At 33.4% G+C, this 16,206-nt stretch overlaps 1 protein-coding gene across 2 annotated transcripts; it reads right to left on the bottom strand.

Moving 5' to 3' along the window:
* Positions 1 to 1,220: 1,220 nt before the first annotated feature.
* On the bottom strand, positions 1,221 to 8,660 carry LOC21402247 (histidine kinase 4). 2 transcript variants are annotated; one of them, XM_024171633.1, is made up of 11 exons: positions 8,002 to 8,660; positions 7,132 to 7,365; positions 6,865 to 7,034; positions 5,937 to 6,155; positions 5,655 to 5,841; positions 5,512 to 5,563; positions 5,173 to 5,402; positions 4,495 to 4,593; positions 3,570 to 4,276; positions 2,499 to 3,002; positions 1,221 to 2,094 (listed from the first exon to the last, which is right to left on the bottom strand). In XM_024171633.1, exons 1-11 carry the CDS (start codon positions 8,365 to 8,367, stop codon positions 1,833 to 1,835), a joined length of 3,030 nt encoding a protein of 1,009 aa, XP_024027401.1. In that variant the 5' UTR covers positions 8,368 to 8,660; the 3' UTR covers positions 1,221 to 1,832. The 2 variants fall into 2 exon arrangements, with proteins under 2 accessions (XP_024027401.1, XP_024027402.1); XM_024171634.1 differs by lacking the exon at positions 8,002 to 8,660 and adding an exon at positions 7,629 to 7,655.
* Positions 8,661 to 16,206: the final 7,546 nt, after the last annotated feature.

Here is a 16,206-nt window from a genome sequence, read left to right as displayed (position 1 = left end):
GTGCTTGAATAGCATTGGAGAGTTCTTTATAGTTTTCATCGAGGCCGTTAAGAATTTTGATGACGAGGTCTTCAGAATCAACCGAGACGTTCATAAGGGCTAGTGCATCAACAGTGGTTTTGATACCTTGCATAAACTCGGTGATAGATTGAGTGCCTTTAACGGGGTTGTTGAGTCGGCTCTTGAGACCGAGAATACGATCACGAGTCGGCTTAGCATAGGTGTTGGAAAGAGTCATCCAAGCATCATAGGACGTTTTTGCAGTCACAATGAATGGGATTAGCGACGGTGTGAGAGAGCCGACGATGGCGTTGAGCAAGAGTTGGTCTTGATAGATCCACAGGAGATAATCGAGATTGGGTGTCGAGACATCCTCTTGCGTGACAGTGGAAGGCGGACATGGCTTTGTTCCATCAACAAACCCGAGCAAGTCGTAGCCAGTGAGAAGCGTTTGAAATTGGAGCCTCCATGCGGTGTAGTTTGGGAATGTGAGTTTTGGAGGTGCTTGTGCCGAAACATTAATGGCAATGAGGTGTGTGGTGTTGTCTAGAGGATTAATGATGGTGGTGTGGGGGATGGTAGATGGCGGTGTGGTTGGATTTAAGCATTTTACATGAAAATTTGCAAATTTCCAAAGTTGAAGTTGTATAAATTTAAATTAAATTGCGAATTTTGATGAAAAAGTGATAACTCATACATTTGAGCCGTATAATTGTGAATTTTAAACATGGAAATTATAAAAGGTACGATAACTTGTGAAGGCTGGCGTGAAGGCACTTTAGAAGTACCTCTAAGTTCTAACTTCTTGATATTTGAACTTATGATTACATCCGAGAATTATTGTCAATCCCACACAAACATACTCATTGTTGCATACGCCCACTTGTGGAGGGATAAAGAAGCCAACCTGGAACTTTCATTATTTACATCAGACCTTGAACTTTTACTTTTGGTATATAAAACTCTAAATTTGACTATTCTTGACACTACAGTCCAATTGATTAAGGAATATCCATTAATGGAACAGTAATTAAGATCTAAAATGATAAAATTTAGAAGTTTATAAGTCCAACTTGTCAACCAATAAAAAATTTGAAATGCATGCGTAGAAATCTTGGAGTAGCCAGTTAGCAGTTCAACAACAATCGCAACAAATTTCCAAATGTAAGGTCTCATTCGCCAAAATTGAAAGTTAAAAGAGTCTAAATTGCCAAATGCCGGGTAAGTTCTGGGTCCACTAGTGCAATTAACGCATTGTGTTTTGCTCATTCTAAACTGAAACACCAAAGAAAGCCATGAAAAGCTGGGGACAGTTTTTAGCCGACTGAATTTAAGATTTCCGCAGGCTCATCTGATCTTGTCCAAGGACATGCAATGTTTCATCCACAAACATTTCTTCTTTTTTTTTTTCTTCTCAGACATTCAATGGCATTGAGACCAAGTCTTGTACAAGAAACAATTGCACAAATCAAGATATTGAGAGACATTTCTGAAAAAGGAAAGTTTTCGTGGAAAGCATACAAAAATAATATGATTTACATATTTGACTCCTACTCCCCTAAGGATCTATACACACAAGTGGGGACAGAAGGTTCTGTAGTATACATGTACTCGAATGCTAATCAAGTTAAAAGTCGGAAGTTGGTTAGACATGATTGCGCAAACCTGTTTTTCAATGTCGCCAAGAATCTTCAGTGTTCCGAGGAACCATCTGTTGCCAATTTTCTGCCGGAAAAACGACTGCACCAGCGTGACATCCAAAATTGCTGGTAATGTTTCAACACGGTCCAGAGATTTGAAAATGTTCCAGGCTCTCAGAAGTGGGAATCTTGTTAAGGTTCTTCAACAGGTTTAGACTTGAAGATCTTAGCAACCGCCTGATGGAGGTTCTCTTCCTGGAAGGGTTTCGACACATAACCGTCCATCCCACACTTTAAGCACTCGTCGTAGGTGGCGTGGATGACATCGGCTGTCATCGCTAGTATTGGTGTGTGCCACTCGCCATTTCTGGCAGTTCCATCAATAGGGGATCCACCGTTCACTTGCTTGTTCGCCTCACTCTCCATCTGCCGAATTCGGCGGGTTGCCTCAAACCTGCCATTAGAACATAATTACATGTGTAAACTGAAAATAAAACCTTCAAATAACATTCAATTTAAACGGAAATTATCTTCAAGAAAGCAGAAAAAAAATTGCAAGGTATAAAAATGCAGGAAGATGCAATTCTATTTTCCCTAGAAATATGGGCCCGTTTAGTTCGCTGATTCGAGTTTTTAATTCGAGTTAAGATGTGATTTTATGTGAGAACTTTTTACTGTAGCAAAAAAGTTAGATTTGATTGTTTGTGAGAGCTTTTTACTGTAGCAAAACTCGAATTCTAAACTCGAATCAGCGAAATGAACGGGGCCATAATAAACGCATGAAGATAAAGAGAAGAAGATGCAAAGCGAATGGTCAAATTATCTTTCAATAGTTAAGTATACTGTTCCGTAACTTACCCATCCATCTCTGGCATCTGAATATCCATGAAGCAAGCGTCAAAACCGTGCGGTAGTTTAAGCAAATCAAGTGCTCCTTTTCCACTATCAGCGCACTCTACATGAGCTCCAAATTTCTTCAGCACACCTGCAGCAACTCTCCGGTTAATAACGTTGTCATCGACCACCAAGATTTTCTTGCCACAGAGCAGGTTCTGAAGGAAAGAAGATTCATTCAGCAAGTCTTTTCCCTGCTGCCTCTTCTTGCCTATCCCCACCTGCTGAAGACACGCAGCTATCATACTTGCTCTCAAAGGCTTCATAATCACGGTATCTGCAAAACCTGTAGCCTTTGCCTTTTTGAGCTCCGTGCTACTAATATTGGTAGCAAGAAGGATCATTTTAGGCAACTTGAATACATGTCCATTCTGTTTCCACTCCAACTGCCTTATGTTCAAACCACCATCTTCCGCAGAAATCCATGAATCCTTCTCAACTAGAATTAAATCAGGCCGCACAATATTTCTGCAAGATTCAAGGAAAAGAAAGTTTCAAAATCTATTTTGTTTAAGGGCAATATTATCCAACTGATCAGTGCAGACAAAGAATCAATAACATTCCTCAAAAGTTACCATGCAATACTTGTAGGGAATTGCTATGTTGCTCCTAGGAAGACCATACTTCCACGTAACATATAAGAATGAGAAATGTAACATTACATCTATTCAACATAACATGCACGTTGAAAATACGTAACACCAAAAAATTTAGTTATCCTAAACTGTTGTTACTCCTTTCCAAGGTGAATGCTACATTGAGTAATCTATATATTACGTGGAAGTACGGTCCTCCCGGAAGAACCATAGCTATATAAATATATACATTACATTACAGTTAAAAGGAGGTAACAAATGAAGGGTGATGCATAACAAATCTGGTTTATCTTATTTTGCCTTTCAACCCCAGATTAACTTTATTCCATTTAAACCGTTAGATATCACCCGAGGGACTCATCCTCTAAGGGACTACTGCCTTAGTGCGTGTGTGCGCAGACACACAAATACATGAATATAAATACTGAAAGAAGCTTACCCAGGTATGACAGAACCATTTTTTGCACATAAAGCAACTGCCATTTTTATGCTACTGGCAACTTCGACTAGGATACCAAGTCTCTTCAAATGATAACTTGTGACAGCAGCTCTTACAGGTTTTCCATCAACTAATATTGCTTTCAGTCCTCTAAAACCAGAAGGCAGATCTTCGGAAATAGGCTTTTTCATTTCATTAAATGAGGTTTTCTTGCACCTCTCAAAAATGGCAGTGAACGAAAATGTACTTCCAACATGAGGTTGACTTACAAAGTTTATCTGACCACCCATCCGTTCAACCAGACACTTGCTGATGCTCAAGCCTATACCAGTCCCTCCATAATGTCTAGATGTTGAGCTGTCTGCCTGCATGAAGGGCGTGAAAATGCGATCCTGAGCTGATAACGGGATGCCGATTCCTGTATCCTCCACACATACCATCAAAGTGACGTGGTCAGAAGCTTCAAAACTGGCCGTTCTGTTACTTGAAGAGTCAGACCTGAATTCTTCATCAGCAATTAGATGTCTGAAGGTTTCCCAACAGTTCCGTTCATCAGCTGCTTCCTGACCACTTAATGTTTTAAACTGACGGCCCCCAGGTGTCAATACACTTTCGTCTGACCCTCCATTCAAACAAGGCTCGTTTATTACCGTCTTTGAGGGTTCAGCAAGATGAACTTTGACAAAGATATGCCCCCGTTCAGTGAACTGCCAAGTGCTTAAGTTAATAAATAATCACTCATAGCAAGAAATCTGGTTCAAAGATAAAATTAAAGTTACATAAACGTTTAAAAATAACATGGCCAATTCAAAGTTCGACTCAATAAGTATTTGTTTGAAATCAGATCATAACTTAAGCAGGACTAAGTAAAGATTTTAATTTTCCCAGTTCAGTTTGATAATAGAGCTTGAAGCGGTGCACATACCTTTACAGAGTTGCCCACGAGATTTGTAACAATTTGTCTGAATCTCCCGGGATCTCCCATAACGATATCTGGAACTTTAGCAGAAACGAACACTGCCAGCTTTACTTCCCAAATTATATATCCAAGTGGAGAATTGTGAATTACGAATCCATATCGGTTGAAATCCACAAAAAGGGAAGACAGAAAAAGAATGAAATTAGTTACAATAAGTTTATGCATGCCAATTCCTATTTTAATCTACAAAAATCATATGTTATAGTGCACAGCACAACACATCACCCAAAACAATACACAGTCAGTATAAATATACAGGCTTTGCTTAATAATCTAGGACAACCGCCATTGAGATGGAGACATATTTTCTAACAGATTGGTTTTTGGAGAGATATTTCTGGTATTCTAGATGAACCAATGGATCTGTTTCCGACATTCCAATTGAATCAACGGATCTTTCGGCATTCTAGGTGAATCAATGGATCTTAGTAATTTATCTTTCTTTTTCCTATTTTTTGCACGCTTCCGCTACACCATCTTGTCTCTCCTAGATCCTTGTAACCGTTTGTATTGATGGATTTTTCCCATTTCCAGTATTCTAACAATATATTTCTTTGTTTTTTATTGGAAAAGAAAAAAAAATTACAGAATAGGTTGCAATTGTTTAAGTTCAATAGGACTTACTTCGATACCCTTGTTTCTGGACTTCTCAGAAAACAAAGAAAGGACATCATCTAGTATAGAACGGAGATCAAATGGAACTGCTTCAAGCTCTAGCTTCCCCGCTTCAATTTTTGCACGGTCAAGCACCTCGTTTATCAATGCTATCAGTGCCCGTCCACAGACTTGAGCAGTTTGAGCAAAATCCCTCTGGGTTGAGCTTAAATCTGTATCCAAAAGTAGACCAAGCATTCCTGCAATCCCACGCAGGTGTTAAATACATAACTGACAAGAAAGTGTTGAAACTTGACATGACATTATCTTGAATGAGAAAAAGGTAAAAAGGAGGAATCAATAACATACCGAGGACGCCATTCATAGGTGTCCGGATCTCATGGGAAACAGTGGCAAGAAACTGACACCAAGAGAATAAGAAATACTCAGATCACATCACACAGTTGTAGCATGAAATGAGGGTGACTTTCGGATATGTTTGGAAACACTACCTGGGATTTCGCAACATCAGCAGCCTCTGCGCGGACTTTCAGTTCCTGCATTTCATGGAAATCATCCTCAACTTTAACGATGTGATTAGCAGCCCCATAAAAGATATAGCCCACTAATATACAGATCACAAAGAACAAAAACGCAGTGGTAATTGCTGTCCATGATGCAGGTGCTTTCTGATGATATCTGTCCAAAATTCAATAACAAAATATAAGTTTGATAAGATAAGACCTCTAACGGTATATATTCTCATATGCTGACTAATGACTGTTTGCCCATACCTGCATATCATCTCGTGCTTTCTGAATGGATCTCCAAAATCAAGCTTGCTTTCATGTGTAAGAGACATGTCTCCATCTTGATTTTGGTGGCCATACATGATTAGGGGATCGGAAGAGTTTGTGATGTCATATACATAAACCAAAATCGCTTGATTCCCAGCAAGTTGCCCAAGTAACTTCTCCACAAGGGACTCAACATCAAAGGCTCCACCAAGGTATCTGTTTTCGGTGTAAATTTCATTTTATAGCCAAAGGCAATGAGAATCCACATTCAAAAAAGCACAAAATTAAAGTTAAGCAAAATCCTGCTCATTCTCCAATGAGAACACGCAGTGAGAAGTGCAAAAAGCAAATATGAAACTTAGCACTAAAGGTGATAAATTGGTCAGTTTGGAGTCAAATGATTATGACCACAGTGGCCTTGCGATAAAATTCTAAACTAAGAACATATTTCAACTATTGCAGTTCGCTTAGTTGAAAAAATAAAATTTCTTAGTTATAAATAGTGGATTTCATCAAAGGACGGTTCATTAAAGACCTATTGACCAAATGCAATTGATGCTCCCACTGTCCCACAAATTATTAATTAAATGGGTGGGGGGGAAGAAGTGCCTTTGTATTGCAAAATGCATCTAGAAAACTTTGACTTTTTCAGATAAATCTGAGGCCCAAACAGTGTACCTTCAACAGAAGATCTCGGCCAGCAACTAGCATCATAAACATAAAAAGATATTGGACCCATGCAGTCCATTAAATACTATGTGGTTAAAGTATCTCTACCACCTCAACTTCCTTTCTATATGCTAACAAACATGGTCAAGAAGTAATGGCTAACACAAACAGAATCATCAAACTAAGCTCACAGAAATTAAAATCCTGAGAAACCATTTCATAGACTGCTTGCTCCAAAATCAATTCACGAACTTACCCTGCAGTTGCTTCGATGCGCTCTTTTACTGTAGGATGTGAAGAGAGCTTGGATTTGTAAACGGGGAAGGTCAACACAACACCAAGATGATGAGAACCTAGCAACCTAAAGGGACTTGTTAGCACAGCCTTCCCAGTAGCCCTAGCCCTCAAGATGTTTTCTCTGTCTTCCTGCACATGAAGGGTGAAAACAATCAGTCAAATGAAAAACCAAACTCCGAACTTCACGGCTAAAACGTCACAAACAAATTGGGCCAACAATTAGCACCTCTCCAGACATCATGTCCAGTGACTCGATGTATGAAACAGTTTCCTGAGAAAAGATGACAGGCGCATACTCATCCCGCACGGGGGACGGCTCTCTCTCCATTGTCCTTATGGTCCAACCATGTTGCCTCTCAAAACTCTCCCTCTCCGAATTCACCACTCTCTGAGCATAGGCTACCCCACTCAGTAAAGGCCTCTCAAACGATGTACAAGCTGTGTACTCAGCAAAAGTCTCCTGAAAAACACAAACAATGCCGTACACTACTTAATCATCTTGGTCCCAACTTTTAAGCAAATATATAACAAACTGACCAATTCAAGAACAACATACTCACTAAACCAAAATAAACCCAACAATTTCCCAATTTTCCTCAAACCAAAACAACAGAAAATAGACATACTAATAAGTTTTGGAAGTGTTTTCTTGTTTGTTTTTTTTTTCCCCCCCTTGAGAACATAATAGAAGAAGGCAACAAAAAATCTAGCAGAAACCCAAACCTGATCAATTGCAGAAGGGTTCTTGTAGTAATGACCAATCCAAGAACAACATATCTCACTAAACTAAAACAAACCGAAAAATATCCCAATTTTGCTGGAACCAACACAACAACAAATACACATAATAAACAACATGTCTCACTAAACCCCAAAAAAAAAAAAAAAAAAAAAAAAAAAAAACCCCCCAAAAATTCTCAAATTTTGCTGGAACCAACATAACAACAAATAGACATAACAAACAACGTATCTCACTAAACTAAAACGAACCCCAAAATCCCTCAATTTTTCTGGAACCAAATAGACATAATAATTTTTTGGGCTTCTAAAAAGAGAACACAACAAAAGGCAACCAAAAAAAAAATGTATCACAAACCTGATCAATTGCAGAAGGGTTCTTGTAGTAATGGAAGGTGGAAACGAGGAGGGCAAGGGCATGAACATGATTAACACTGACAATAAACTGATCTTGTAACATCCTGGCCCTCTGATCACACATGCTTGTGAGGACCTCTTTCCTTCTCTCCTTGATCTCAGCATCCATCCAATTGTAGATCATCATGCTAATAAACGCCATCACAACAACCCAAAGCATTAGAAACTTTGGGATCCAAGCTCTATATGCCTGAATAAAAGTGTACCCTCTTTTTGTCCCCATTTGCTCATTCAATCTCACTACCACTGAATGGTTATGGTTATGTTGTTGGTGGTTATTCTGCATTTTATTGCTCTTCACACCCATCAGAACAAGACCCAGGAAAAACAAAAGCAAAAACAATTACTTTGCTTTCTCTTGCACTTCTAAGCAGAGAACAACCCCCATCAAGGAAAAAAAAACATTTATCAATACAACACTAGAAAACCCAGAAGAGAAATGAGCAACTAGAGTTGTCAAAATGACAAAAAGCTCTTAACTTTCCATTTCTTTGTAGAGAGAAGAAAGAGAAAGAGAGACCCAGAACAAAAAATCTCAATTTTCAGAGACAGGCATGGCTCTCAAAAGATGCAAACCCGGGAAGAAAAACTAAAAAATAAAAAAAATGGAAATAATAAATTAAAAAGCTCAAATTCCAAAACAGCCTTTACATTTCTCTCTCTCTCTCTCTCTCTCTCTCTCTCTCTCTGTGTCTAAAAACTGTGCTGTCTCAGGCTGTGAATGTTGAAAAGGAAGAGAAGAGAGGAGAATAAAAAAATGGGAAGAACTCTAATCATGTTCCTGTTTCTCTCTCTATATTCCAAAGCGTGAAGTTTAGTTGAGAGAGAGAGAGAGAGAGAAGCAGACAAAGAAGAAGCACGTTCACTGGTTTTCTTCCATATAATAATGGAAACCCAAAACAGAACACAACAGATTGACCCAAAACACAAACAGCTAAGCAAACACAGGAGAGAAGCTCAAAGAGAGAGAAATAGAAGATATGGATTTTGGGTCTTGTAGAGAGAGAAACAATGTTTTAGTGTTCACATTCCTGTGAGGAGAGAGATAGAGGTGGAGGAGTTGGCTGGTGGTGATGTACAATACATACAATGAATGATAATAGGAAAGAAATTTGATAAACAGTTTAAGCTAAACTAAGCTAAGCTAAGCTTTTTTTATTTCTTTTTTAAATGCAGACTTTCCTGTGCTTTGCTTTATAAAGCAAATTGAATCGAATTTTTTGGATTTTCACAGATACGCTCTTGTCTCCCCCTACTTTACACACACGCTATAAACCAATTTGTAATTCCCCTTCTCTCTCTCTTCCCGTGTCTTTCTCTCTCTACAATTAAATTATAAAAAAAGGTTATTCCTATATTTTTTGCCCAAGTATTTTCTTTGCTGTACTTCTCTCAGCTTACATTTTGGATAATAGTTTTATTTTTAGAAAATTGTATCCAGAATTTCAAGATGTTAATGGAATTTGGGAGAATTCTGGTCTTAACATTAAATCAGATATATATTTAATTGTTAGATTAAATAAATTTGAGTTTGTGTCCCTAAAATTAGAACCATACCATAATAAATAAAGTAGGGTAATTTAATAGAATTAATGAAGATTTGATGGGTAAAAATTGTTTCCTTACCATAGAATTCTCCACTTAACCATGAAAGAATAATTGGTAGGACCAAAATGAAGAGCATGTATCATCAATAGTGTGTTTATAAAGAAGAATTATCACAATGCAAAAGAATAAAAAACGTTAGAATATTGTTAGGGACACAAACTCAAATTTTAATTTTTGTATACTAATTGATGTGGCACGTAAATTGTTATTTTTTTTATTGGTAGATGTAATCTTTTTTATTAATTGACGTGACAATATTTTAAACACCTACTAATAAAAAAATGAAAACTCACATGCTATATCAGTTAATACACAAGAGTTGATATTTGAGTTAGTGTCTTAGTATTATTCAAAACGTTATTATTTATCATTAGCAGTTAAAATTGAACTGTCACATGAAAAAATATGAAAAGAAAATAATTGTATTTCGCTTTGCTATGTGATAGTTTTTATCACACATATGTTAATTGCATCATTAATTGTGATCCATCATAATATTTTTAGACTCTTTTCGACAATTTTATGTGGTGCTTGTATAAGTATCAAATAATATGAGTGAAGTGTAATTGTTTAAGTACATCAAACAATTTTTGTATCAAATAATATGACAAGAATTACAATTGCTTACGTAATTAAAATTTTGTGATGTAATTTAAATAAGTTTGTTTTATTTAACATATTGTATCAATTAGTATTAAAAATCTTATAAACTAGTGATATATCCAAAAGTCTCAAACTTCAGCTTTTTTAATTAGAAGTGGTTGCCTAAAAAAGAAAACAATACATTTTGTTGATCAATTAATGAAATCATCATGTCTTGAACTTCTTTTTTAGGAGATAATATGTGATTAAGAAAGTAAAAATATGGATTAAGTTTTTGTTATTATTTTTGTAACTGTTCTTTTTTAATTAAAAAAAAATCCCCTCTGAAGAGGATTTTGGGGTCCAATTGGTAGGAACTACGAGAGGGAAGTCCAAAAATCACAATCACAAATCTCTGGGACAGTGGCATGGCGACAAGGCCCAGATTCTCATTCCCTCCTCATTTACTTCTATCTCCTCATCTTTCTTATAATTCCTAAACTACCCTCCTCATCCAACTCACCAGTCACCAACCCCCTTTTTTTTTTTCCTTTTTTGTTGATTTGTTTTCTCCAAAGTACTTTTTTTCCGTTTTCGTTTCTTTTTTACTGTAATTTCTTCAAAGTACTTTTTTTTTATAATTTCCTTAGTAGAACAGGATTATTAAGGAGACGTTTGATTGAAGAATTTAAATTATGATTTGAATCATAATTTATAGTTTATTATAATATTCTTTTTTATAAAAAATACACGTAAATTAAAAATAATTCTAATCACATGATTCTAATTCATGAACCAAACGCTCCTAATAGTATCAGTTTTTAACCGTTAGATTAAATTAAAATTATATATGATTAAAAAAATATATAAAATAGATAATTTTTAGTACAAATATAACGATTAAAAATAAAAATAAAAACTACTAATAATTTATTTTTTTTAGTCCTAACAAAAAAAAAACTTTTTTTCTGAATAAAATTTCTTCAAAGTACTTTCTTTCTATGGATTTAGATATAAGAGGGAAAAGGGGGAACATTTGGGGGTTAAGCAGTTTGGTTACATATAATTTTGCACCTTTTTTGTTGGGTTTCCCTAACTTTTTTACCGTTTAGATTGTGTGTGATTTTTTTTTTTTTTAACTTTTTGGGTTAATTAACTTTCCTTTTTGAGCTTTTGTATATAAAAGTTTCTTTTCTTTTATTAACGGAAATAAGCTATATTAGGGTAGGCAATTAAAGTGGCCTCTTGCACGTTGCGACCAAACCAAATCATCATATAGTCAAACCATGAGTCATATTATTGTAATGCATTTTTTTTTTTTTTTTATGTATGGACTGCGAACTAAATTTTGTTCCATTAATTAAAACAAAACATCTATGGTGTTCTGGTTTTGCCAAAATTGTAGTGCTTCGTGAAACAAATATATGTATAATTTTAATTGACAAGCGAAATCCATATGAACCCCGTGCTGATAAATTGCTCTTTTTCTGTGTTTTAGAAAAAGAGTAATCCCATCACTTTCACTTTTAATTTAAAATGAGCAAGAATTCCCCATTGGTAGCAAATGGTATTCATTAAGCCGTAAAATCCTATTTAAAGAGCAGAAAGATTATGCCCTGACTCTTGTAAGAACGGAGGAACGGAGTAACAGGGTCAGCTACTCAACTAATCTTCATAATTAAATACCATTACTATATAGGTGAGTCTCGTTGTGATAATTAATAAAATTATATGATAAAAGATCATATCTATATTTTTTTTAACATTTTTTTTCAGAGTTAATTAATGGCTTTTTTTCATATGAATCATATTTGTTTAAATGGTTATTTTGAGCTATAGAGTGTTGATTTACTATATTTATACCTTTTTGTGGTACTAATCTAGACTGAGATAAATTATTTTGATAATAACCCCTTAAGCAATTTTTCCATTGATTTATTTCATAATTGGGGATGTTCTTATGTCTTAATTCGGAATGAAATATTTTTTGTGTTCTAAGAAAATACTCCTTTATTTCATTCTTAAGAAAAAGAAAAGCTCCATTATATTGAAAGACATATCTTAATCTTAACTTATATAAATTAAAAAAGTTAAAACCCCGGCTTACTTTTTGCTTTAAAAAAATGACATGTGTTGTTAAAACTACTTACTACTATTAGTTAAGTAGATATTAAAATTTTCATTAGCAAAAAAAAAAAAAGGTAGATTTTCTAAATAAAAAAAATAGATTTTCAATTATATTGATTATTATTGAGGTAGAATGATAAAGGTGATTGAGTCAGCAAGGCATGTAATAATTGCTTGTCTAACAATTGGACCAAATTAGAATAATGAAATATCTTTAAAAAAAAATTAGAATAATGAAAATAGATATCATAATAATAACAATAAGACCCCTTTCAAAAAAAAATAATAACAATTAGACTAATAATAATTAGTTTATTCCCTACAAAAAATAATAATTAGTTTTTCACGTAAAAGAATACAACGGCAAAAAATTATCACAAGGTGGTAAGTGAAATTGATGGCTAGCTTTAATATTGCATATTGAGAAGAAAAAAAAAAGGGTGAAGAAAGCATTCGAGGGCAGTTGAAATGTTGCAATAAATATGATGATGAAGTTGATCTTACAACTACCCTGGAATGGATGATGTTTAGTAAATTTTCTGTAAGAAAATAAAATATTATAGGTAAAATTTAACTTAATCAGAGGAAATTATTCACTTGTGGTTATACTTTATAGCAAGTATTAATACAAGGATGATGATAAAATTTAGTATTTAGGTCTAAAAATTAGTATTCGTATTTACGCAAGTATTTACCAATAATAAGATGTAGCAATTTGCAATATTTGGTTAAGCATCATTCACCTGCAAAGATAATTAGAAAGGACTTTTTTTCAGTAGGTCTCTCTATTAATATTATCAGTTTTTAATCGTTTGAGCCAGTTAAAATCACATTAAATTAAAAAAATATGTATAATTTTTTATACATATCTACGGTTAAAAAATATAAAATTATTGATATTTTATATTTTTTAGTCCTACTAGACAAACTCCATTATTATAAAGTTTATTGTGCGAAAACTCTTTTTTTTATCACATATAAAAGAAATTGTGCGTTTGATTTTAAGGGCAATAACTCATGCATCGAATATGAAGAAAAATAAAAATTTCAAATTAAATAAATCAAATTTAATTATTGTCAAATGTCATAAGAATTAAATATCAAAGTTACTGATTTTCTCTCTCAAAAACCATCATTTTTTTTACTTATAAAAAAACCATCATTTTTTATATAAAAAGATACAACGTAACTTCAACACATATACTAGGTTATTGCGACATGATTCCATTTATCAGATTCTGAATTGATGATTTTCATTCCTTATGAACAAACAATTTACTCAATAGTTGCACTTGATTTAGAAAATTAACTATAAATTAAACTATATTATATATGCAAATACATTTATAAATATACTTATATTTATATTTGGGCGAGCATATGCATGTGTATATGTATTTCAACAAATGAAGGGGTACTATAAGAAATAAAAAAAAATTGTAGAAATAACGGGTGCGTTTAGAATTGATTTTTACTTACTTTTTAAAATATTTATGCACGTCTTTTGAGACATAAAAATGAAAATGGTCTGTGTGTTTTTTAGTAAATGTTTTAAAAATGAAAACAAAAACAAAAAAAAAATACGAGAATGATTTTTGTGAAGTAATTAAAAAATGATTCAGAGTTATTTTTCCTTTTCTATTTTTATTTTTTAATACTTATCAATAATATTATAATATATTAATTAATAATTATAACCGAACACAATTTTATTTTTTTATTATACTTAAAATAATCTCTTACAAAATCAATTAAATACAATTTCAGAATCGGTATCAGAATAATTTTTAAAATAATCACATTCTTACTTTTATATTAAAAATAAAATTATTTTGAAAACGTTACAAACGAGCTCAACCTAATTCTAAAAATAAGTAATAATAGTCTATGTGGATGAGAATATATTGGTGTTTCAATGATATGCAGACCAAGTATTGGGACCTACTATATGAAGGAATAAAAACAATAAAAAGTTCATACGAATTTGTACGAAAATAATGGAAAGGGCAAAGGAAAATCAACAAGACCTGAACCTGCTGCAGGAGGTGTTTCATTATTTATTCCATTATCCACCGAAAAATGGAAATACTTTTTACATAATTGCCACAAAGAGGCCCATTCCAATACGTGATCCAATAATTTGCTCTAGGAGTTTCTTTTGTAATATCAGGAAAAAAAAACTACTGATAATTTTTTATTTTTCAACAGTTAAATTTATATTAAAAATTATTTATTTTGTAAATTTTTTTAATATAATATAATTTTGATCAGATTTAACGATCAAAACTAATTATACTATTAGAAAAGTGTATTAGAGAAAGTCACTTTGCAATGTTATTGGAAATTTTTCACTATTATAAGGATTCTTCTTATTTTCCTGCTTATGACCAATTTGAAGTTCTGCAACAACCACCTATATGAATTCATTTCATGTTCTTACTATTTTTGTATTAGGTTATCTTAATTGTGTTGCACACGTGTTTACTCACATCTAGCTAGATTGTGATATATTTTTCACCATAGTTTTTTAACTCTCAACTAATCAATAATTATTGCATCATTGGGGATATTTCATGTCCAATGTGTCCCCCCACCAATTTTGTGACCAATAAAGTCCTATAAAAAAAAAAAAAAAAAAAAAGGCTTGAAAAAAAAAAATCCAAAAAAAAAAAAAAAAAAAAAAAAAAAAAAAAAAAAAAAAAAAGGAAAAAACTTTTCCGATTTGCTCTGGAAAGAAAAAAAGATGTGAAAAGTTTTTTTTTTTTTTTTCTTTTTCCTATATTCTTCTGGAGTGTTGGATTCTCCCTTGATTGTTTCAATACAATTCAAATATTCTAATAATAAGACATCCATGAATAGTCTCTCCTCATCCCTAAAATTGGCTTCTAAAAGAGTCGTCCTTAGAAATCATTATATATATTTCCTTTCTTTTTCAATAACTCAAGTCACATATGACCTCCATTTGACAATCATATATCTCCATGGTTCTTTTTCCTTGCTTCAATGCTGAGAAATTCACGGGAATGGTTTGAGAGTACACAACCAATTATATGTCATCCTTTCTCAAAACTAGCCATAATCAAAAAGAAAAAAAGAACCCACAAAAGGATTAAAAAGAAGGGGGGAGAAAAGAGTAGTTAAAAAGATTATTATGACTTTATCTAATGCCTTTTTTGATCAAATTTAGTTGGTTTGATTTAATGGCTGCATCTTTATAATGAGACTTAAATAGTAGAAAATGTTGGGGTTTGTTTGGAAAAGGATATCTTTTGATGGAATAAGGAGAAGATTGCATGGGGACCATTTTGTTTTAGCATAAGAGCTAGTAAAGAGGAAGGTTTGATGCGATATTTTTTTGGTTTGTCCTCTAGCACAAATAGAGAAGTGTTTCAAGTGCCAAAGGTAAAGGCCATCTTTTTTCTTTTTTTTTTTTCTGCCCACTCAAAAGAGTGTGGGGAAGATGTCGGCCATGTGGTCTGCTAATAGTCAAGTCCACCCATCACTTTCCTCAAAACCCAAAAAAGAGAAAAATAAAATAAAAATAAAATCTTAAAAAGCAGAGAGATAATAATATATGTTTTTTTTTTTTTTTTTTTTTTTTTTTTTTTTTTTTTTTTTTTTGAGATTCCATTAAGATACCCTCACGGTAGGCATGTATAGGCCCATGCAGAACCATTGATTGCAGAGAGATTTAAAACAATGCTTCATATATAGGAGAATGTAATTATGTAATATTATAATTAACATTTTAATTATAAATTTGATATTTAAATATAAAAATTATTCTCTAATATAATATTATTTATTGTGTTAAATTTTTTATATATTA

This window comes from Morus notabilis, unplaced genomic scaffold (genome assembly GCF_000414095.1).
Source record: "Morus notabilis unplaced genomic scaffold, ASM41409v2 Scaffold102, whole genome shotgun sequence".
Taxonomy (NCBI): Eukaryota; Viridiplantae; Streptophyta; class Magnoliopsida; order Rosales; family Moraceae; genus Morus; species Morus notabilis.
This window is presented reverse-complemented; position numbering and strand designations above follow the sequence as displayed.

Coding starts and splice junctions, on each gene's coding strand:
- LOC21402247 (XM_024171633.1), bottom strand. CDS start 8,367: ATGGGTGTGAAGAGCAATAAAATGCAGAATAACCACCAACAACATAAC. Junction 5,842..5,936: donor AAGCACGAGATGATATGCAG/GTATGGGCAAAC, acceptor AATTTTGGACAG/ATATCATCAGAAAGCACCTG. Junction 5,564..5,654: donor CTGATGTTGCGAAATCCCAG/GTAGTGTTTCCA, acceptor TCTTGGTGTCAG/TTTCTTGCCACTGTTTCCCA.